Genomic DNA, 23,501 nt, shown 5'->3' with positions numbered 1-23,501 from the left:
AGTCTTCACTACTACTACTAATACTCACGTCTTTTGAAAACTTCCCATTCCTGACTGAATATCGTAAGTTGAGAATACCAGTTGTAGCCAGAAGAAAGTTTGCCACTCTTCCTTCCATTACTAATTTTCATAATGCAAAAAGAAAGAAATATTAGAAATGGAATGAACAAATTAGAATGACGGAAGGCTGTACATGCAGGAGTATGCAAAAGCAACTGAGAACTTACATATGTAACTGTTCGATAGGAAACTGGCTGCACGTATTACGACCAAAAGAAAAGCAGTAAAGAGACTAAAAGGATAGGCACAAATGCCTGATACAGCATAAAATGACCCACATACAATATTTACCCTTCCAATAGCAAAAAGATGTATGGAAAGGGATACTAGCATAAAGCAGATACCAATGGCCATCAATATTAAGTCAAATTCAGTCCATGCTGAGCGAGCAAGCTTGGCAACATTCTCTAAGAAATTAGAATATGCATCGATTTGCAACTGAAGAACGGATGCTGAACTATCTTGAGTTTCATTAGAGATGCCATTTTCAGATAAGCAAGTGGACTTTTTGGTATTTGACGAGCTTGTCTGTGCTTGTGCATATAATTCTGCTACATGGTGCAAGTCTTCTGAAGGTAATCCAATAACTGATGTTGCAGAATAGAGATCAATGTATCTTTTCACCTGCAAGATAAAAAGACCATAATAATTATGCAAACAACCATGCAAAATAAGGATGATATGATAAAATATGTCAACAAGTTTAGAGGTAGCTCAAGCTAAATCGAATAATCTTTGTTGAATGAAATCAAGATGAGGATAGAAATGAGGATAGAAATGCTTGACGTCAGTTTCATGATGTACTGCACATAATTAATATGTTTTAGATTTTAATGCGCATTGCTTGAATATTTATTCATTGATGTACCACAGATGAGCAACTACCACAGCCCCAATGGAGATAGAAATGCATGACATACCACCAGATAAGTAATTTAGTATTAAAGGCAACTTTTCATTGAATCCTAATGGCCATAGAAACATCACCAAACTAATAATATATAGCAACTAAAGAAAATTGTGCATTTATGCTGTGCCATTTAACAAAAAATGTGTAAGTGTTTTCATGAGTTAATTAGATTGACATGAGAAATATAGAATGTGGCATGTCGCAAGAGATCATAACCAGCATAGAAAAGAGTTACTTGCGCAATTCCAAAAATGGGAGCTTTCTTTTCTTTGTAGATGCAAGAATCCCAATCATCCTAGGTTTTTCATAAAAGACTCCAAAATCAGTTTTTTTTTTTTTTTTTTTTGTGGTACAACGGCAGTTCACACCCTACGGGTGTGGACACGACCAAGAAAATCAGAAAACAACAAGGCAGAAAAAGAAACCGGCAATCTGTCACCCCCCAACCACACAAAACCACCAGAATGGTGAGCTGCATAGGAGGCAACCCAATCAGCTGCTCCATTCGCTTCTATGTAGGTATGTGTGGCCTGATGGGCAACACACACCTGCAGCAGTCTGCGAATATCGAGAAGCAGTGGCCTACCCTCCCACGCACGCCCCCGACCCCGGATCTAGTCGATCACCATAGCCGAGTCGCCCTCGAGAATAAGCTGATCTGTACCCAAGGTCCAATCGGCAAAGAAGATGCCCTCCCAGGCCGCTCTGAGCTCAGCACACACCACCGAGGCATCGAAGATTCGCTGACCTCCTGCCGCTACTAGTCTGGACTCATGATCTCTGATGACAAAAGCTGCACCTCCACATCTCCCATCGTCCGCCACACTGCCATCAAAATTCACATTCAGGAAGCCAGAGGGTGGGGGCACCCAAGATACGCACACAAACCCGAGCGTTACAAGAGTAGGAAAGGGGCCCCAGATGTCCCTGGCCAGGCCAGAGGGTGAAATCTCAGCAGCACTGGTGAACTCTGAAGCATGTAATAAAGCTCTGACTGCCACCACTCTCGGGGGCGTACTGCTATCAAAAACTTGGGTGTTCCTGTTCAACCACACGTGGTAGGCCAGGTAGGCCGCCCGAGAGCCTCTCTCCTCCAATCCGGGACCAGATGCCGACTCCTCCAAAAAGAGCAGGAACTCCCTAATGGACGACCACCTCTGCCCCTGGACAAATTGAACCCCTGCACTCCTCCATACCCGACTGGCCCGTGGACACTCAATCAGCACATGGTATATGGTCTCCACCTCCGGACAAGCTCCGCATGCTGAGGAAACCCTCACCCCCCGCCGCACCAGAACGCTCCTCGTGGGTAGGCAGCCCCAGGCTACCTTCCACAGAAAAAGTGCGACGCGAAGATGAACCCGTAGCCTCCAGATCCAGCTTCCCTCCAACTGCCGAGCCGCCAATCCCCCACTCATCCTCAGTATATCTCGAACACCTACTGTCGTCTGACCAGTCAGTCTCCATACCCTCCTATCCTCCACCCCCTCCACTGGGATCGGCACAGAAAGGACTCGCTCCGCAAGCTGCTCACCAAAGACTCTCCTGACAAGATCCACATCCCATCTCCGCTCCCCTCGAGCAAACAAGTCACTGACTGTGCGACCCTCTAACCATTCATAGTCAATCGGGGTGGGCCAGCCCCGCAATGTATCCTCCGCCAGCCACCTATCCTCCAGGATGCTGATAGTCTGCCCGTCCCTAACCTCCCATCTAATCACCGAAAGCACCCCCAGGGCACGATCACAAATCTCCCTTCAGATAAACGACGAAGCACGACCCACACAGAATGCGTCCGGGGTGACTGGATCCCCATACTTCGCCCGCAGTATGGAGACCCAGAGGCTCCGCGGCTCCAGAATATACCTAACTGCCAACCTAGTGGCCAATAACTCCCTGCGATGTAGTAGAGAATGGATCCCCAAGCCTCCTCGACTAATCGGCTGACACACAACCTCCCAGGCCAGAAGGTGGACGCCCCCTCTGTCCCAACACCTACCCCGATAAAACTCCTGAACATCCTCTCCAAATCACGAAGTATAGCAATAGGTACCAGTGTGTTAGTCATTATGTATACTGGGATAGAACTCAACACTGACCTCACACGGGTGACCCTGCCCATCATCGATAAGGCGCTAGTCTGCCAACTCTCCAACCTACGCCTAATGCTCGCCTCCATAGATGTGCACTCTCCCCTCCGCAGTCGCCTCCCCGTAATTGGAACCCCGAGGTATCTAAGCATACCTTCCTGCTCACCAATCCCCAGACTGCTCAGAATGGAGGCCTTCGCCCTCTGGTCGACCTTTGGGCTAAAGCAAATGGTCGACTTCGTCAGGTTAACCAGCTGACCTGACGCACCACAGTAGCACTCTAGGATCCTCCTGATGGACTGTGTTGATCTCCTCGTCGGGCGTGCCAGAAGTAAACAATCATCCGCAAAGAGCAGATGTGAAATATAGGTCGCTCCTGTCGCCGGTCTGTAGGCCTCTACCTCCTGAGTCAAAGTTGCCTGTCGAAGTGCCCGCGACATAAGAGTCTGAACAAATGATGAACAATAGTGGAGAAAGGGGACAACTCTAACTCAGACCCACTGAAGACTCGAAAAAGCTCGACGGGGAACCATTAATTATGAGGGCAAAGGATGGGGACAAAATACAACCCTAAATCCACCTGATCCACTGAGGGTGAAAGCCAAGCAACTCCAAGGACTGTCTCACAAAATCCCATCTCATCCTGTCGTAAGCCCGCTCCATATCTAGTTTGACCCCCATCAGACTCCTACACCGAGGTGCCCTTTGCAGATCTGTCATGAATTCGTGAGCAATGAGGACATTATCAGAAATAGACTGTCCACCAATAAAGGCTCCCTGCTCAGGGCATATAATCCTAGGAAGGATCCCTCTCACTCTCTGAACCAATACCTTCGCCACCACCTTATACAATGTAGTGCATAGACTGATCGGTCGGTAATGGCTCGGCTCCACTGGGTCTAGTCTCTTCGGGATCAATGTGATGAAGGTCCGCCTCCACTCCTCAGGCATCGACGCAGATGCAAAGAACTGCTGAACCGCTGCAAGCACCTCCTGTCTGACAATGTGCCAATACCTCCTGAAAAAAAGTGGGGAAAAGCCATCCGGCCCCGGAGTTTTATCCTCACCCAAGGATCAGAGAGCTTCCCGAATCTCTATATCCGACACAGGTCTGATCAAGGCCTCATTCTCATCCCTAGATACTTGCTCCTCAGGGGCCGGCCCCCATGAACTACCACTCGTGCTCCCCGACTCGGTCCATCTGGCACGGAAGAACTGCTCCAAAACCCTCCTCACAACATCCATGTCCTCTAACACCTGTCCACTACCCTCCCGTATCCTGCGGATTCTGTTCTGTTGTCTCCTAATGATGGTCGACTGGTGGAAAAACTTCGTGTTCTGATCACCCTCTGTGATTCACTGAACTCTCGACTTCTGCCTCCAAAACACCTCCTGCTGACTCAAAAAAGAATGATGCATAGCCAGAAGCCCTCTGAGCTCACCCTGGTCACCCTCTGCTAATCCCCCCTCACCATCCTCTAGGGCCTGTAGTTTGGTGATGGATGTTTCGACTTCCTCTACTTTCCTGACAAGATCCCCCACCTCCTCCTTGTTCCTCTTGATCAGTCGGCGTCTAGTCAACTCCAACTTCCGTGTCACCCTATACATCACATTCCTCCGAACTGGCGAGCGCCATGCCTCTCTCACCACATCCCACGACCGCGGGTAGGACAACCAAACCTTCTCAAAACGAAATGGACTATAAGACTGAAAAGAGTGCGAGGTACTCACCAGAACAGGGCTATGGTCTGAGGCAATCCTGGGCAAGTGTCGTACCCAATAATCTGGAAACCACCGAATCCACCCAGTCGAGGCGAAGACACGATCGATCCGCTCCCAGACACGTGCCCGCCCCAATTAGTTGTTGCACCAGGTAAACCTCGGACCAGTGAAGCCAAGGTCAGCAAGCCCATTGGACAGAAGGAAATCCTGAAATTCCCTAACCTCAATTTTGTTGGTGAAGGCCAATCCACCACGCTTCTCCTCTGGACCATCGATACAGTTGAAATCCCCCGCAATCAATACCGGATGCCCCAGTTGAAGAAGTGAGGTGGCTTCCTCCCATAACACCCTCCTCTCCCTGTACTCTGTGCTCGCATAGACAGCTAATAGCACCCATGGAGCCCCACAATTCTCTGTAATCACTAAAGCCACATGCTGGCTACACCTATGAAACACATCGATGATGCACGACCCCAATCTTCACATGACCATAATGCCTCCGGACATACCCTGCGACTCTACAGCATATGTCCCCCACGATCTCGGAATAGCTCGCCTAGCCCGCTCCAGACTGGCACCCGAAAACCTCGTCTCAAGCAGAATACAAATATCAGGATCATGAAGGCTAACTAGCCTTCGAAAAGCCGGCCTAAAGGACAGTTTCCCCGCCCCCCGGCAATCCAAAGTAGAACTTTCATTGAGAAGGTGGAGGGGCTGCCGACCGGATCGTAGTCTCTTGTGACCCGCCTTCAACAGTTGGATTCACTTCCTTCCCATTCCCCTGTCGTGCCATGATCTCCATTTGAAGCACTACCTCATCATGTGCCGGCCCATTAGAGCTCACAGGAGCACCATTCTTCCCACTATGCCCAGCTTCCCGTGCCACAACAGGAGCCTGAGGGCGTGCCGGTCCACTGAACACCGAAGACCCCTCAGAGCGTGCCGGTCCACCCCGTGCCAGAGCCCCCAACCGTTCCGATTGCGCCTCCCGGTCCATAGAATCGGGGACAGCTTCTTGTTTCCCCTGTGCCCAGGACGACGGTTGACACCCAGGATTCCAGCTATCAACCAACTTCTCGCTACCCCCCTCTGCCGTACCCGAACCATAGGCAACAGGAGATACCTCCGGAGCACCGCCAAGCTAGTTCGCCGCCGCCGTCGATGAGCCTGAGACGGTCGACCCATCGCAGGTGATCCGTCCCCGCCGAAACGCCGGATCCGCCGAGACTCACTGGCGTTCTCCATCACCCGCTCCGCCTCGTCCGCCTGCTCCTCGGGTACGTGCACCCTCCGTGATGGCCCGGCGACAGGCTCCGGCTCCAGAAGCAGCGCCAGTCACCGTGTATCGCCGGGACCCTCTGTTAGCAACCCCGCTCCGCCCAGTCAAATTTCAGCCGGGTCAAGCGAGGCCAACCTCGCTCAAAGCCAAGACAATGCTAATTTGGCCGAGGCCAACCTCGGCCAAGACCAATGCCCGAGACAGATTCATTGCTTGGAGGCCAATCCAAGCGTTGGCCGACCAAGCCAACCCATGGTGCAGCCCCGCGCAGGCCGTGCCCAACGCCTACGCGAGATTTGGCGTCCTTTGCAGCAGCCACAGCAGCGCGCGGCCAACCGCGCGCCCAGCCCATCCATGGCACGCGCAGGCCACTGCGCGCCCCCATGGCCACCGCATGCTCAGCACGCACGCCAGCACCACGCGCGCCCGCTTGCGCATGGCCTCCGGCCCGTGCGCCTGCCAGCGTCCCCACCCGGCTGCCGCGCACCACGCCCACAGCCTGCGCGCAGCCCGCCGAGCGCGCACCAGCAGCGGCAGCACATGCGCGGCCCTCCGCGCCCCCCACTGCCCGCGCGCAGGCCTCTGCGCGGGCACCAGCAGCGCGCGGCTCTGCGCGCACCCATTCAGCTGTGCGCGCCCCTGCGTGCACATGCCCTGCAGCGCGCGCCCCTGTGCGCGCCCATTTCGCCACCGCACCCCTGCGCGCACACACCCTGCAGCACGCGCCCATACATGCCAAGCCTAGGCCGAGTGCGCCCAACCTCGGCCAAGGCAACTGCGCGCCCAAGTGTGCCCAAGCCTCGGCCAAGCATGCCCAACAATGGCCGGGCCCACAGCATGCGCAGCCCCACCAAAGCCATGCCACAGCAAGGCCTAACCGCGGTCAGCTCGCCAGCTACAGTGCCGCTGCCAGCAGCCAGCTACAGTGACAATGCCTGCTACAGTGCGGCGAGGTTCGCTGGAAAGAACCTCGCCAGCTACAGTGCCTGCCGACAGCAGCCAGTCACAGTGGCCGCATGCCCAGGCCCGTGCACGCCCAGGCCCGCGCCCAGCCGTGCCAGCGCGCCCAGGCCCGCGCCCAGGCCCGTGCCCAGCCGCGCCAGCACGCCCAGGCCCGTGCCCAGCCGTGCCAGCACGCCCAGGACCGCGCCCAGCCGTGCCAGCGCGCCCAGGACCGCGCCCAGCCTTGCCCGCGCGTCCAGGCCCGCGCCCAGCCGCGCGCGCGCGTCCAGACCCGCGCCCAGCCGCGCGCGCGCATCTGCCCGCCCACGCGCCCGACCGCGCGGCCGCGCCCGCGCCCGACCCGCGCGCCCGTCGTGCGCCCGCCTACGCCCGCGCCCGCCTGCGCCCGCGCCCGCTGCGCGCCCGCCTGCGCCCGCCCGTGCACCAGCACCCAGCCGACCGCGCCCGCCCGTGCGCCAGCGCCCACGCGCGCGCCCGTGCGCGCCCGCCAGCCTGGCGCCCGCCTGCCTGGCGCCCGTCCAGGCCGGGACACGCCCAGCCGGGGCGCGCGACCCGGTCAACCGGGACACGCGTCCCGTGCGTCCGGTCCGCGAGATCCAAGCAGATCCAGCCTTCCATTCTCTTCCATCCAATGGCCAAGAGCAAGCCAAGTTTCAGCCGAGAGAAGGCCCTTCTTGGGTGATTTTGAGCCATGGATTTCATGCCCATCAACGGTGGAAAGGCCTTGGATCCATGTGATGACAAGTTACTTAGTTTTGTCTAGGGTTTAGTCTATAAATAAGCTTGGGAGGAGCCATTGTAGGGCAGCCAATGATCAAAGTATTTCTTCATGTTTTCTCTTGTGAGAAGAGTCGGCCGCAAGGCCTAGGGACCATTGAGGGGTTAGGCCTTCAATGGATGTCGGTCCATAGATCTTTGTTCTAGGACTTGGGCTAGTGGTTGATACATCAATCTCCACTAGATTTCTTTTGCTTTCTCTTATTGTTCTTCGTCGTTCTTCGTTGTCCTTAGTTGTTCTTCAAGTTAGTGAAATACAAAATCAAGTTTTGCTTCATTGTTGATATCTTTCATTGAGTTGATCCCCGGCGTTACCTACATTCGGCCAAGGAAGAAGTTCAAGCAAGGCAAAAGACTTGCAATCAGCGGGATAGCTTGTTGGGAAGCCGTCGGCCGAGCGGGGTTCCTAACAATTGGTGCTTTCATTGAGAGCTTCGGCGGAAGAAGATCCAAGAGAAGCTTCGTCGAAGACTCCCCTCAAGGAGGTAACGCACGCATACCATCTTCCAGATCTGAGTTTTCATTGCATATTCTATTGGATCCAAGGTTAAAATTCAGATCATAGTTGTTGGTAGAGTTCATAAAAAAATTCTGCATCCTATATTGGACTAGAACTTGTAGTCGATTGGGAGATTCAGTTTTCTGTTTTTCATCCTTGTAAAACCCCTGTCGGAGGCTGATTGAGTGGTGTACACATCAGGAGGGTTGGTTCATCCATTGGGTGACAACCGCAGGAGGTTTGGGGACTGATTATAGAAGTTTCTGTGTTGCAGAAAATTTCTGCAACAAGGTGTTTGTGAAAAATTCTAAGAGAAGGATTTCATGGAGTTGGACATTGGTTCATGTATCCTTAAAACCTATGAAAAGAATAACGCCAAGGTTGAAAGGATGCTTGGACATTTGGTAACCACTTTGACCGCCATGAGAAGAGAAGCTAATGGAAATGGAGAGAGGATAGAGAGGTGTCTTATGAGAGAAAATAAGAGGGTGTATGAAAATGAGAGGAAAGACTATGTGAAAAAAACAAGAGAGAGGGAGGACAGAAGGTCTCATGGTGAGAACCCTTGGTCATATGCCTTACGGCGAGGTCCGGCAAGGCATGACAGTGAGGGTGATTCAGGAGATGACTGGAGAGAAATCCTAAGAAAGAAGAGGATAAAAGAAAAAAGAAGGTTAGAAGGCCGAAGTATTGAGGAAGAAATGAGGTATAAGAGGTACTATGATGAAGGTACCGAATCCGAAGATGAACCTTTCCATGCTCGAAGGCTTGAAGGCCGGAGAGAACACATGGATGGGAGGAGGAAAGGGTTGTTTGCTGATGACCATGGTGAAAGAGACTTTGGGAGATCACGGCTTCAAGAAAAGAGACCAAGGAGTCCCAACATTGACCGCCCAAGTTTCTGTGTTAGAAAGGGAGCCGCTGAAAAATTCTGCAACTATAAAAACTTAGCAACGGCAAGCCCAAAAGAGGAACAGCCAGCCGGCGTTGCAGCAGTGGAATCCGCCCACAGCATTGGCAGCAGGCCCTTGCTATTCCAAGCATCATCCATGGGCAAGGAGGCGGCAGCAGCCACCCACAGCAGCAAGTCCAAGGATTCTGTTCCAGCAACCATGGCAATTTCTGCAAGCATATCCAAACCGCAGCCACCTGCGGCCAAGAAGCTGAATAAGGAGAAGTTGCAGGACTACACCAAAAGGGGTTTGTGTTTCAAGTGCAGCGCCATGTGGAGGATAGGCCACCAATGTGCATCCGGCCAAGCCCATGTTGACAGCAGCAACGAAAAACCCAAAGAACATGTTGCTGAAATTTCAGATTCAGCACATGGTTACATGAAGATTGTGACTGCAGTTCACGCAGCAAAATCAAATGAAAAGGTTGCTGTTTTCACTCCAACCACAACCCGAGATGAAGAACTATCTAGTGAGGAATCCAGTCAAGCCAACATGCTTCAGGTGGACAGCGATTCTGCCATGGTTCAACCTGAAAATTCTGCACACATGAGCGCAGAAAATTCAGCTTCTGCGCCCATTGTATGGGAAGAGGCTGAGGAGTCTTTGGCCTCAGAAACTCCAGCAACCGAAAGCAGGTCACCCTCGGTTATTGCAACAGAAGCCCCAGCCAATGCAACCAAGGAACCAGGTGATGTAGCAGTGGACTTTCAGCTGCAAAGGGAAGACACCCCTGCTGCAGAATTTAGTGCAGAAAATTCTGCAACTACGAAGTTGGTTGCACCACCAAAGAGCAGCGGAATTCTTCCAGATTCTTCAAACCACACTGAGCCAATCCATAGCCAGGAAGATGCCAAGATAGCCACACGGACGATGAACATGATTCAGCGGCCAACTACTATGCAACTCACGGCTTGGATCGACAGATACGAGGTACCACTTCTTGTTGACAACACCTATTCCCATAATTTCATTAGTTCAGTGATTCAACAGAAATTGGGACTACGGAGTACACCCATTGAGCCATTAGAGGTTAAGGTGGCAAGTGGGAAAAAGATTAAGTGCAGCAACATCATCAAGGAGGTACACCTCAATGTCCAAGGAGTACAGATCAAGGTTGATTTGCATGTTCTTCAGCTAGTAAGCCTTGATATCGTCCTTGGTCATCCATGGCTTCATAGATTGGGCAGAATCAGTATCGATTATGAAGCCATGATCATGGAGTTTGCCATCGGCGGCCAAAAGAAGCAGTGGGCAGCATCTTACAACAGAGGAGTTGTTGAAGATCCACTTCGGCCGCAGTCATGCTCGACCCTTGAGGACAAGGGTCGTTTCCAAGGGAGGGGGAATGTTAGCAACCCCGCTCCGCCCAGTCAAATTTCAGCCGGGTCAAGCGAGGCCAACCTCGCTCAAAAGCCAAGACAATGCTAATTTGGCCGAGGCCAACCTCGGCCAAGACCAATGCCCGAGACAGATTCATTGCTTGGAGGCCAATCCAAGCGTTGGCCGACCAAGCCAACCCATGGTGCAGCCCCGCGCAGGCCGTGCCCAACGCCTACGCGAGATTTGGCGTCCTTTGCAGCAGCCACAGCAGCGCGCGGCCAACCGCGCGCCCAGCCCATCCATGGCACGCGCAGGCCACTGCGCGCCCCCATGGCCACCGCATGCTCAGCACGCACGCCAGCACCACGCGCGCCCGCTTGCGCATGGCCTCCGGCCCGTGCGCCTGCCAGCGTCCCCACCCGGCTGCCGCGCACCACGCCCACAGCCTGCGCGCAGCCCGCCGAGCGCGCACCAGCAGCGGCAGCACATGCGCGGCCCTCCGCGCCCCCCACTGCCCGCGCGCAGGCCTCTGCGCGGGCACCAGCAGCGCGCGGCTCTGCGCGCACCCATTCAGCTGTGCGCGCCCCTGCGTGCACATGCCCTGCAGCGCGCGCCCCTGTGCGCGCCCATTTCGCCACCGCACCCCTGCGCGCACACACCCTGCAGCACGCGCCCATACATGCCAAGCCTAGGCCGAGTGCGCCCAACCTCGGCCAAGGCAACTGCGCGCCCAAGTGTGCCCAAGCCTCGGCCAAGCATGCCCAACAATGGCCGGGCCCACAGCATGCGCAGCCCCACCAAAGCCATGCCACAGCAAGGCCTAACCGCGGTCAGCTCGCCAGCTACAGTGCCGCTGCCAGCAGCCAGCTACAGTGACAATGCCTGCTACAGTGCGGCGAGGTTCGCTGGAAAGAACCTCGCCAGCTACAGTGCCTGCCGACAGCAGCCAGTCACAGTGGCCGCATGCCCAGGCCCGTGCACGCCCAGGCCCGCGCCCAGCCGTGCCAGCGCGCCCAGGCCCGCGCCCAGCCATGCCCACGAGCGCCCAGGCCCGTGCCCAGCCGCGCCAGCGCGCCCAGGCCCGCGCCCAGCCGTGCCAGCGCGCCCAGGACCGCGCCCAGCCTTGCCCGCGCGTCCAGGCCCGCGCCCAGCCGCGCGCGCGCGTCCAGACCCGCGCCCAGCCGCGCGCGCGCATCTGCCCGCCCGCGCGCCCGCGCCCGCGCCCGCCAGCGCGCCCGCGCGGCCGCGCCCGCGCCCGACCCGCGCGCCCGTCGTGCGCCCGCCTGCGCCCGCGCCCGCCTGCGCCCGCGCCCGCCGCGCGCCCGCCTGCGCCCGCCCGTGCACCAGCACCCAGCCGACCGCGCCCGCCCGTGCGCCAGCGCCCACGCGCGCGCCCGTGCGCGCCCGCCAGCCTGGCGCCCGCCTGCCTGGCGCCCGTCCAGGCCGGGACACGCCCAGCCGGGGCGCGCGACCCGGTCAACCGGGACACGCGTCCCGTGCGTCCGGTCCGCGAGATCCAAGCAGATCCAGCCTTCCATTCTCTTCCATCCAATGGCCAAGAGCAAGCCAAGTTTCAGCCGAGAGAAGGCCCTTCTTGGGTGATTTTGAGCCATGGATTTCATGCCCATCAACGGTGGAAAGGCCTTGGATCCATGTGATGACAAGTTACTTAGTTTTGTCTAGGGTTTAGTCTATAAATAAGCTTGGGAGGAGCCATTGTAGGGCAGCCAATGATCAAAGTATTTCTTCATGTTTTCTCTTGTGAGAAGAGTCGGCCGCAAGGCCTAGGGACCATTGAGGGGTTAGGCCTTCAATGGATGTCGGTCCATAGATCTTTGTTCTAGGACTTGGGCTAGTGGTTGATACATCAATCTCCACTAGATTTCTTTTGCTTTCTCTTATTGTTCTTCGTCGTTCTTCGTTGTCCTTAGTTGTTCTTCAAGTTAGTGAAATACAAAATCAAGTTTTGCTTCATTGTTGATATCTTTCATTGAGTTGATCCCCGGCGTTACCTACATTCGGCCAAGGAAGAAGTTCAAGCAAGGCAAAAGACTTGCAATCAGCGGGATAGCTTGTTGGGAAGCCGTCGGCCGAGCGGGGTTCCTAACACCCTCCCCACAGGCGGGCGAGCAACCAGCGGCTCCCCCTTCCGGTGCCTCGTTGGACTCCTAGCTCGTTTCAGCGGGCCGGGTCCACCGAGCTCGATTGCCTGGGCCGGGTCCACCGATCGCTCTTGGGCCTGGGCCGGGCTCCCAATAGACGGCCCAGCAACAGCTGGCGCAACACTGGCTGGGCCTGGGCCGCTGGCCCGGGTTGGGGCCCTCGGTGGACTTGGGCCTCGCTTTGACACCCGGCCTTGGGGGCCCACTGGCCGATTCTGACTCGGGGCCAACCCGCCCAGCTGACTCGTCTTCGTCTCCGCATGTAGCCCGGAGCTGCCCTCCCCTCCCTTCTTCGCCGGCGAGATACGCCGGGCAATCTTCTTGGGCTTCTGCCAGCCCCCAGTGTCCGGAGAAGACGCAGGCGATCTCGGACCGGCATCACCTAGGATTGGCTCCGCTTCCTTCTGACTCGCCTCTTGGGTTGACTCGGGAGCAGGCTTAGACACCGTCTTCCTCCCCGCACCCCCTTTGAAAGCTCCGCCCCTCTGCCACCAAGCCCGGGACGCGAGCATCCAGGGGCCGACGCCCCGCGCCCCAACCGCTGGCTCGACGAAAGAGCCCCCCTCCGTACGCTTGTCTCCCTGGTCAGTCATCGTTGTAACCTCCTGGCCCTTCTCCCGGTGAAGCTGGCAATCGCCGTCTTGATGCCCCATGCGAGCGCACCGAAAGCATAGCCACCTGCCAGAACTTCTGCTTCCCCCCGAAGACAAAAGCACCAGGTACCAAGGAGAGGAGGGCATTGATCTCCACCTTCGCCCGGGCATAGCCGATGCGCCAGCGTTCACTAGTAGAGGCGTTGAGATCCAGTGGTCGCCCCGCCTCCGCCAGTATCGACATAATAGTTGTCTTGTCCCAGTATTCCACAGGTAGCTCTGGCAGCCAGACCCAGACCACCGTCCAGCTGACAATGTGGGTGCCCGGGTTGAAATCGGGCAACCACTTCTCCATTACCATAAGCTGGCCCGCCACCAACCACAGGCCAGTCCCCATCGCAACCTCCCGATCATCCTCCGATCCGAACCGGAGGGTCATGAGCCCGTTTGCCATGGGGAAAGCTTCAATCGGAGCCTTTAACTTGCTCCGGATTTGAAGATCTCGCGCAACCAGCTCCGCCTAGACGCGCCGTCCCAGATTCCTCACGATGACGGCCCTTCCCTCCCACTCCGTCCGGGCCTGCTCCAGCCGCTCCGATGAAACCACTACCACCCGAGGGAACAGCCGTTCCAGGTCCGCCAACTCCTCCACACTAGGCTGGAAATAGGACATTTCCGGCTGCACTGGTCTCCCCTGAGCCACCGCGGACCACGCCGGAGCTGACACTACAATCCCCTGCACCGGAGCCGGCCGCTGGAGCCAATCGACACCCGTCGGCTTGCCAGGCCCGAGATCTCCCATCGGTCCGCCCACCCAGTGCTCGACAGAATGCCCCTTCACCGCACGATCCTTGAAGCAGCTTCTCTCTCTCTCTCCGCTCACTCCCTCTCTCTCTCCGCTCTGGTTCCTCAGTTTCAGAATGTAACAAAAAGCATAGCAATAAATAAAAATAAAATAAAGGTCAGGTACACCTTGGTGGCTACTTTTCCACCAATCAGTTGTCTAACGCACCCAAACCCCAACTTCTGAAAAATTATCAAGTAATTCTGACATGCTTTCTATGTTTAATGGATCCCTTGATCCTTGCATAGAAATGATATCTTACAAGAAATTCCTTCAACCAAAAAGACTTGAGAGAACTGTTACATAGCACTCTTAATGTTGCTAGAATTTTGCCTTGTCCACAGCTAGGGCTTTGTTACGTACTGGAGTAGATATTGAAAGATCAAAACACTCCCTATAGGTGACAATGATGGAGAGACAATGAAGTACATAATATACTTATTTGAACATCTTTCCCAAGCAGGAAATTGATATGCACTGTACAATCGACCACATGAAAGGCCACTGGGAGGCTTACTTTCTTGCTACTGAAATATATTTTCCTAAGTAGAAAAGAATAAAAGATCAAATCATAAATATTTTCATTCAATTACGTAGCCCTGTTCCTCCCATTTACACTGAGAATAATGTTATCCTAGCATAAACAAGTGGGCATAAACATTACCTGCCAGCAATTTATGCAGAGAGTGTTGGCATAATTTTGCATCCAAGCTTCCAAATTTGACCAAGATTTGCAATTATTAGTACCCATCTTTTGCCCATCCCATGTAGAAGCACTTAAAGCATATAATTCAGGATTTACATGCCCGATGCTAGAAACAGAATAACAAAAATGTTTCAATGAGACAGCAAAATTCAAATATGTTTACTACGGAAAATTTGGAGCAGGTACAAAAGAAATAACCAACATATAGAACATAATTTGTGAAGACATGTCAAGGAGTTGGTTGTGTGGGTGTGTGTGTGAATATGTGCATGTGTCTATGTTTGTCTGTTTGAAGGATTCACACACTTATAATACAAACAGGGAGGATGGAAGAAATTCTCTATTTTTTATGAGAAATTAGAGGTTTCTCATTTTACAGACTCTTATTTGTGGTTTGTGGGATATTCTTTGCAAATAAATTTGTAGGCATTTGGTGAAGATGAAAACATTACATCATTCAAGTACATTAAAAATCAGAAGGTTCCTACTAGATGATTTGGTATATAAGTACATACATGGTATGAATTCTTTTCATGGTGAGCTATTATGGTCCAAATAAAGAAGACTTCGAGTAGGTTGTCAATTTATATTATCAGTCCACATAGGGAAAATACATATTGCATCCAGAAGATATAACTTACGTGAAAGTCATATATTTATGTTGCAAACTCTGACAGCAGTATAGGTCCAGTTGTCGATGGTTCCTTGGAAGGAAATGCCAATATAAATTGTTGGTCGACTACCTTATAGGTGTAATATTATTAAATATTTAGGTGCAGTAAGTACCAGTATATACCATACATCATGGATTGCACCAAACAAGTAGGGGCATGATATAGGTGATAAGTACCTATATATTATGTGTATTCATCTGTGCCAGTGTCCATTGACACAAACTGACAGGGACCCACATTTACCCCTGTTCATGTTTTGCTATAAGCTTTGGAGCATAACCGACACGGCATGGCATAATACGGCATACTACCAAGCCATGCCAGTTCATGCCCAGCAGTCGCGAGGTTCAGCACACAGCATTTCAGTCTTTGTATTTGTATGTCAAGTAACAGATTGCTTATTGTCAACAAAAGAGGAAATCAACAAAATGGATAGGTCAATGGCACCAAGAAAATGCAATTGCATATTTGGGAGGTAAAGACTTGTTATAAAGTAAACAGTTCCCACAAGCACAAACATAAGCATGAGAAATAAGAAAAATTTAGCATTATAGAGCCCTAAAGCCTAGGAAATAAGTGCTCATATAAGAGCACCTCACTGGAGGTAAGACTATTCAATATTTAACAAAATATTATACATCTATAGATAAATTTCCAGGTAAACAAAAATTTTGATATAGTATTATAGCTCTGGCATAAATTCCCATATTTATTATGCACCTTCCAAAAGGAGTAGGAATACCAAGAAGTGCTGCCACAGTTGCTGCAAAATCAAGCTGCAACAAACAAATGACAACAAAAAAATAAACCATGAACTAAAATGAGTTAGAAGAGTATAGATGGTATTGATAAATCAACAGTCTAGAGAACATATAATTGCATCTGACCTGTTGGATGGTGCCAATGCATATCTTTTCTCCATCCTAAGAATTTGAAACATTAACAAACAAAAACATATAAGTAGTTTATGTCAAAGCTTACTGATGCCGACCGCATAATATTTTTCTCAGATATAATAAAACAAGGAAAAAATTTGAGCAGCAAGAGGAGTAAAAATTAGATAAAGTGCAGAAGAGTCAATAGCTGCACTTCGATTATTAAAGGTTGTTTTGTTTCATTATTTAAGTGATCGCTTCAATTAGTTCAATGAACACACATCAGTTGTTTGACTAGGTCCAAAATTTGTGGGTGCAGGTAAACATCAGATGTCCAAGAATTCAAAGATGATATGATAGTGATACGAACAATACAGGGCCAGTTGGTAACAAAAATTACAACAGTAAAACAGGCTATATATCCCATTAGCTGATAATTCCCATGGAAGTGTTTAGGTGGGCATTTAAAATGCCACCTATGTTGGAGGAACAAACCAATCCGCAGGCAAAATTGAAAATCATTTGTAGCTCTTTATTTATTTTTTTTTCCTCTGCTTTTCATGGGAATTTAGAGAAGCAAGATGCACTTTTATTATGAAAATGCAATTGTTTCTATTTTACCACTATAAGCAATGTGGATATATTGTTTTAATCTTCAAAAAATTAATACGTACAGGCAATTCCCATCAAAATTTTAATAATATTTTAAAACTATATAAAGACCATGTGATAAGATAGGTTATTTTCCATTGCATGATATAGAAAACTATTTTTTTAGCAAATCAGAGTCACAAGAACTGCTGAGTAGGTATGTGTTATCCGCTTATCTACAAGTATGCAATTATGCATTTATCTATCTATATTTTGTATAAATTTCTTTCTCATGCCAAAGTGCAATATTATTTTTTTTACACACCAAGGGGCACTGGTAAAATCAGCATAGCCAAATGATCTGAAAATATGAGTTCAAATAGGCATTGCTTAAGAATTTGGTCTGAAGATTCCATTTACAACAAGGTATGCAATCTGAATATAAAATCAATCAGTTACATGAATACGCTTCACACAGGTCATAAAAATACCAAATCAAGTTTGCAGGAATTCAAATCAAGAATGGACGAAATAGAAGCTGGAGGGCTTCTCAAACTCATCGCAAATAGCGATGTTTCAACCTGCACAGGATATGGTAATAATCAGCAAGAAGGTAAAATATGAGCATGTATTAATATTTTTAAAAAAAATGAAAAGATGGATAAACCTCCTCAGGAGTGCCTCCACCATGATCGCCATTTAAGGTTTGGCCATGATCCCCCATCACAACAAGAAAAGTGTTCTCATGAGGACCACCAGGTCCAGACTGGCTCTTCAGCACATCAACAACTTTCTGCAAAATGGCAGTTAAATATTCAAAAGCTGAGACCAAAGCGTTATGAAGTGCATAAGGATAGTTACACACTAGAATAACTTCCATAATCTAAGTACATTCGAGAAATACTATTCTTCCCTAGTGGCAACATAATTTGCTTCTAAGTCAAAGCAAGAAAAATAAGCTAGGCAAGAGTGCTTTTACTGCAATTAATATTTAAATAGTTGAATTTTAAGAAAATTTACCTCCAAGATACTATTATATTGCTCCAACTTTTGTATCATTGGAGTAGAATCAACACCAAATATGTGCCCTGCATGATCCTAACACCAGTTGGAGGCACAAGAATTGCAACATTATTGAAAATATAAACAAAGATTGTATGAAAAGCAACTGACAGGGAATTATTTAATTACTGAGAGCAATAAGATGTAATATTTATGAACTATAAATGAGTGCAATGTCTTTAAAAAAGAATGATTTCTTATGGTTTTGGACAAGCATAAAACAAAATTATTAGAAAACTTGCCAGAATGCATGTCATTTTATTTTAGATGCATTGAACTATGTTGTCAAGAGAACTTCAGAGAATTTATTTTTTTAATAAAAAAAATCTTTAGAAACTGGGATAGCAGATTGACACTAGCCCCTCTTTTTTTTTGAGATATTCAGAATTTCATTCTGCTGAAGTCAAAGTGTCAAAATTTCATGTTTTCGATATTTGCAACACCCCTCTTCCGTCCATGCTTGGAGACAAAAAGGAGACTTGAAGTCAAAAAACATGGGATTTCAATTGGATGAACACACAAGATGAAAACCTAGGATCTAAATGCACGGAGTTGGTAGCTTCTCTGACCAAGAAACAATTTTCTCATCATAAAACAGGCAAAGAAACCAGCAAAATAAAGTTTGACAACAAAAGGCTACATTATGGTACATGCATATAGTGTCCCTAATTGCACTTAATTTAGAAACCTACCAAGAATCCAAATTGAACCGCTGAGGTCAGACAAAATCCGAAGTGAAGCAGTGAGGTCGGTAGATAGAGCTCCAAGCTGAACACTTAGAGGCTAGGACAATGATTGAACTTGAACTTGGATGAAAAAGCTCGCCTAGCATGAATATCCAACCTAAAACTAGAAAGGGAAATCCACTTGCCAGAGTTTGTCCGGCGGGGGACCCTCCAATGTTTAAGTCAGCCGGATTCTGGAGGAATAGAAAAAATTTGAGAGAGTTACAGATTGTGAGAGAGTGCGAGAGCTTACGAAAACATACCTAGAGGTCCCCATATAACCCCTTATATAGAAAGAGGTTGATGTCTGTTACTGAGTAAGGCAGAAGTGGGCCTTAACTACTTGGTAACAGTCCCCATGTTGTGCACATGGGGAATCTTAATCTTATTGATCGTACAGTAATGGCTTATTTGCTCGAGATAAGATGTAACCGCCCCTCAATTACGGGATTGTGATTGTTCCTTTAATGGTTGTTAATGGCTTTAAATATACTTGAATTGGAGACACGTGGCTTATTACCGTTGGTCGGTCAGCCCACTCTAACCGGCTTGCTAGTTCAAGTCAGCACCTCAGCCAATACCAAAGTTAATAATTTGGTTGACCGTCGTGGCTGCTAGCTCGGTTGGCTGCTAAGACTAGCAGCTTCGTTGATGTCGAGATCATCACTTCGGTCAATTGCCAAGGTCAAGTTGATGAATACATGCCATATCAATTGCCCCCCACATCTGAGTCAAAGTGTCAAAATTTCAGAATTTTGAGATATTCAGAATTTCATTCTGCTGAAGTCAAAGTGTCAAAATTTCACATTTTCGATATTTGCAACACCCCTCTTCTGTCCATGCTTGGAGGCAGAAAGGAGACTTGAAGTCAAAAAACATGGGATTTCAATTGGATGAACACACAAGATGAAAACCTAGGATCTAAATGCACGGATTTGGTAGCTTCTCTAACCAAAAACAATTTTCTCATCATAAAACAGGCAAAGAAACCAGAAAAATAAAGTTTGACAACAAAAGGCTACATTATGGTACATGCATATAGTGTCACTAATTGCATTTAATTCAGAAACCTACCAAGAATCCAAACTGAACCGCTGAGGTCAGACAAAATCCAAAATGAAGCAGTGAGGTCGGTAGATAGATCTCTGAGCTGAACAATTAGAGGCTAGGACAATGATTGAACTTGAACTTGGATGAAAAAGCTCGCCTAGCATGAATATCCAACCTAAAACTAGAAAGGGAAGTCCACTTGCCAGAGTTTGTCCGGCGGGGGACCCTCCAATGTTTAAGTCAGCCGGATTCTGGAGGAATAGAAAAAATTTGAGAGAGTTGCAGATTGTGAGAGAGTGCGAGAGCTTACAAAAACATACCTAGAGGTCCCCATATAACCCCTTATATAGAAAGAGGTTGATGTCTGTTACTGAGTAAGGCAGAAGTGGGCCTTAACTACTTGGTAACAGTCCCCATGTTGTGCACATGGGGAATCTTAATCTTATTGATCATACAGTAATGGCTTATTTGCTCGAGATAAGATGTAACCGCCCCTCAATTACGGGATTGTGATTGTTCCTTTAATGGTTGTTAATTGCTTTAAATATATTTGAATTGGAGACGCGGCTTATTACCGTTGGTCGGTCAGCCCACTCTAACTGGCTTGCTAGTTCAAGTTAGCACCTCAGCCAATACCAAAGTTAATAATTTGGTTGACCATCGTGGCTGCTAAGACTAGCAGCTTAGTTGATGTCGAGATCATCGCTTCGATCAATTGCCAAGGTCAAGTTAATGAATACATGCCATATCAATTGCCCCCCACATCCGAGTCCAAGCTATTTCTCAACTCGGATGAAGGAAGCAGTTGCGCCAACTTCACCGAGCTAACTCATTAAGCTTAGCCAAGATTACACCCTTGTCATTTCTGGAACTTCTCGGAAGGTTTGGGAGGTAGCACTAAATGCTTGGCAGCATCTATTGACATCCTCGAAGCATCATCATTTTGGCAGGATTCCCTAGATGACAATTAGACTCTTCAAGAGGATTTGAAGTGGCAATTGGATAACCATTAGATGGTGAATACCAAGCTAACATGTGGCTGCGATCAATTCAGGTAGTTGTATAGTCGCTTTGATCTAGGTCGTCCATCCCTTTATATAAAGGGTTTACCCTTTCTCCTCTCATTTGAGTCTGAGGCAGTTGAGAGCTCTTCCCCGTTGCATCTGCACCTTAATCTTCTCCAACAAGCGCAACGAGAAGATTTCCATGCACTCTGCTTCCGACGATCGTCATCTTTCCGATCCGGCCAACAACTCGGGGATTTCTCCCTTCAATTCCTCCTAGTCTATTAGAGTAGGCATTCCTTCTTCCTATTCCTCTTCTTGTTCTTTCTCCTTGTTCTGCTTCCTTGTCTTCTCCTTATTTTTTCCTTCTTTTTTCGATCTTCTTAGATTAGATACGCTCAAAAATGATTGATCTCTTCAGGAGCTAGTCGACTGATCCTCCCTCTCTTCAGGCTCCTCCTCATTCTCCTTCCGATAGCTCAAAGGGAGGGTTTGAAGTTTTCTTTAGACCTGAGGATAAGGAACTAGTCTTGGTCTAGGAGGACCTAGACTGAATTAGGGTTTTATGCTATATTCCTCCTGAATTTTCTTTGGAATTGTCTGGCCCTGATAGCCAGGTAACCAACACTTCCACTGATAGCTTGGTTTATACGAAGAGAGTCTCAAAGTCAGGTTGAGGCTTCCTCTTCACCCTTTCATCAACCATCTTCTAATTTGCTATTCATTAGTCCCAACCCACTTGGTCCCCAACTCCTGGCAGATTATAGTGGGATTTCTTTCCATTTGTCGTCTTCTCGAAGTTTGGCCCACTATCAAACTTTTCTAAAGATGCTTTAATTTGAAAAAGCATCCTCAGAAAAGAAACTAATGGTAATTTTCACCTTGAAAAGGCCGCCAGTTGATTCGAGGTACGCCTTTCTCCATTCACAGGTGGAAAGAAAGATTTTTTTATTACCTCCGAGCAAGGTTGGGCCTTCAACACCCTCTGGGGTTTACATCTGCTGAGATACACCCCGTGCGATGCGACATTCGCAGCGGAATTTGCACGGGACGTCGTTCATCGGATGAACGCGTCTTGGATCGTAAAATTCAAAAAAATTTCTGGATCCAAATCCAGAAGATCTTTGAACTCATTAAGGATGGGAGATTAGGATCTGAGGAGGGTTGATTAAGATTCATAAAACTGAACAAAAATCAGAGGTTATAAATTTGAAGATCTCATCTTCAAAAATTCTGCAGGTGTAGAACATCGCAGCCTGATGATCTTTCTAGGTTCTTGGTTAAGCCGCACATGTTTCCGGCCTCTACAGGTATCCACACAAGTATCTAATCATCTGAGATAGGGTTGAAAGAGTAGATGCCCTACAAGCCAATCGCAATATGTATTGCGAAAGATTTTTTCTTTTGATTTGTCCAAATCATGTACATGACATTTAAATATGAATAAAGGCGTTATGTTTTATCATATGCTGTTGATTATATTTATGATAAACTCCTTAGATTAGGGCAATGGTTTTAAGACTATGATGAGATCATACTAGTGAGACTTAAAATCCTAAAATCCTAATCTTAAATATTCCCAGTCATTGGTACATTGAGTCGGGGATCAATGATTACCGGAAAGGCTGGCATGTCTTATGTATGCTCGATGCAGAGGATGATTGATCTCACAATCATTTGTGTGGAGACACTAATACAAAGATGTGGGTGCTCATTAGAAGAATGAGTTCACTGAATTGACCTACAAAGAGAAATCTTATGAAGTCTTACTTACATGTCAAAAAATGATTCTCTTAGTGGGAGTTGTGCAACTGATCCTATGACCTGAGATCACCATGGTATCTTGTGCACATGAACCCATATTTTGGTTTACACTCATTCATGACAATAAGTTGTGTACGAGGTCTTCTGGATATGATGAATTATGTACGAAGATTATGAGTAGGTCAACAAGAAATTAATCATTTCTAGTAAAAGAAGATAGCATCCTATTTATTCTAATCATATGATAATTCAGAAAGCCTTTGATCAAAGCAGAATGAAAATTAGAAAGAGTTTCTAAATGTTTCATTATTTGAATTATCATTAAAAGATTGAGAAAAATATGAATATGAAATTGAGTTTGACATATATTCATACTCATATACATACTTGGGATGCAGTTCGATTAAAGGATTAAATTGCACGGTAACTTGCCACTGAAGGGTATTTTTGGTATTTCCACCAAATTCCATATTTTTCGGGTAGACATGATATGTTGCTAGACGTCAATCTTGTTTTATAGGTTTGATCGAATTAAAAAGTTTAATTCGATCACCAATTAGAAATGATTCTAATTGTTAAGTTCGGGTTCGCGTAGTTTGGACTTAAATCGATTAGAAGAGTTCTAATCAAGTTGGGTCAACTCGCACTCACACCTATTGCTGGCTAAGTATGGAACCCAATGGGTCACACACAAGAAAACTTATCAAGGGTCTAATTGGATTAGATCATGTTTGCAAGATAAACATCCTAGCAAGTGTTGCAAACCTTAGCTCCTGATTCGAATTGGATTCAAATCTGTTTCGAATTGGATTCGAATCTGATTCTTAATTGATCTAATTTGATTAGATCATATTCTAATATGGGTTAGCCAAGAGTTG

The 23,501-nt window shown here is 48.6% G+C and overlaps 1 protein-coding gene across 13 annotated transcripts in view; it reads right to left on the bottom strand.

The window, feature by feature from the left end:
• The window catches only part of LOC103697338 (Alkaline-phosphatase-like family protein), a 66,118-nt gene that overhangs the window by 7,586 nt on the left and 35,031 nt on the right, over positions 1-23,501 (bottom strand). For all 13 annotated transcript variants that reach the window (XR_005509450.3, XR_005509451.3, XR_015973197.2 and 10 more), the window contains 8 exons: positions 18,039-18,116; positions 17,686-17,811; positions 17,510-17,599; positions 16,440-16,475; positions 16,273-16,328; positions 14,837-14,984; positions 228-684; positions 29-120 (listed from right to left, as the gene is read on the bottom strand). Coding sequence is in view for 6 of the 13 variants with exons in the window: in XM_039121323.3 (XP_038977251.3) it covers positions 29-120; positions 228-684; positions 14,837-14,984; positions 16,273-16,328; positions 16,440-16,475; positions 17,510-17,599; positions 17,686-17,811; positions 18,039-18,116 (1,083 nt within the window). In the remaining 7 variants the exon portion in view is untranslated. The remainder of the gene's footprint in view (positions 1-28; positions 121-227; positions 685-14,836; positions 14,985-16,272; positions 16,329-16,439; positions 16,476-17,509; positions 17,600-17,685; positions 17,812-18,038; positions 18,117-23,501) is intronic.

The sequence above is a fragment of the Phoenix dactylifera genome, chromosome 14, assembly GCF_051530095.1.
Source record: "Phoenix dactylifera cultivar Ajwa chromosome 14, Ajwa_hap1_PhDact_Kaust_v1.1, whole genome shotgun sequence".
Taxonomy (NCBI): Eukaryota; Viridiplantae; Streptophyta; class Magnoliopsida; order Arecales; family Arecaceae; genus Phoenix; species Phoenix dactylifera.
Note: the sequence above shows the minus strand (reverse complement) of the source record. Positions and strands in the feature narration are given on the sequence as shown.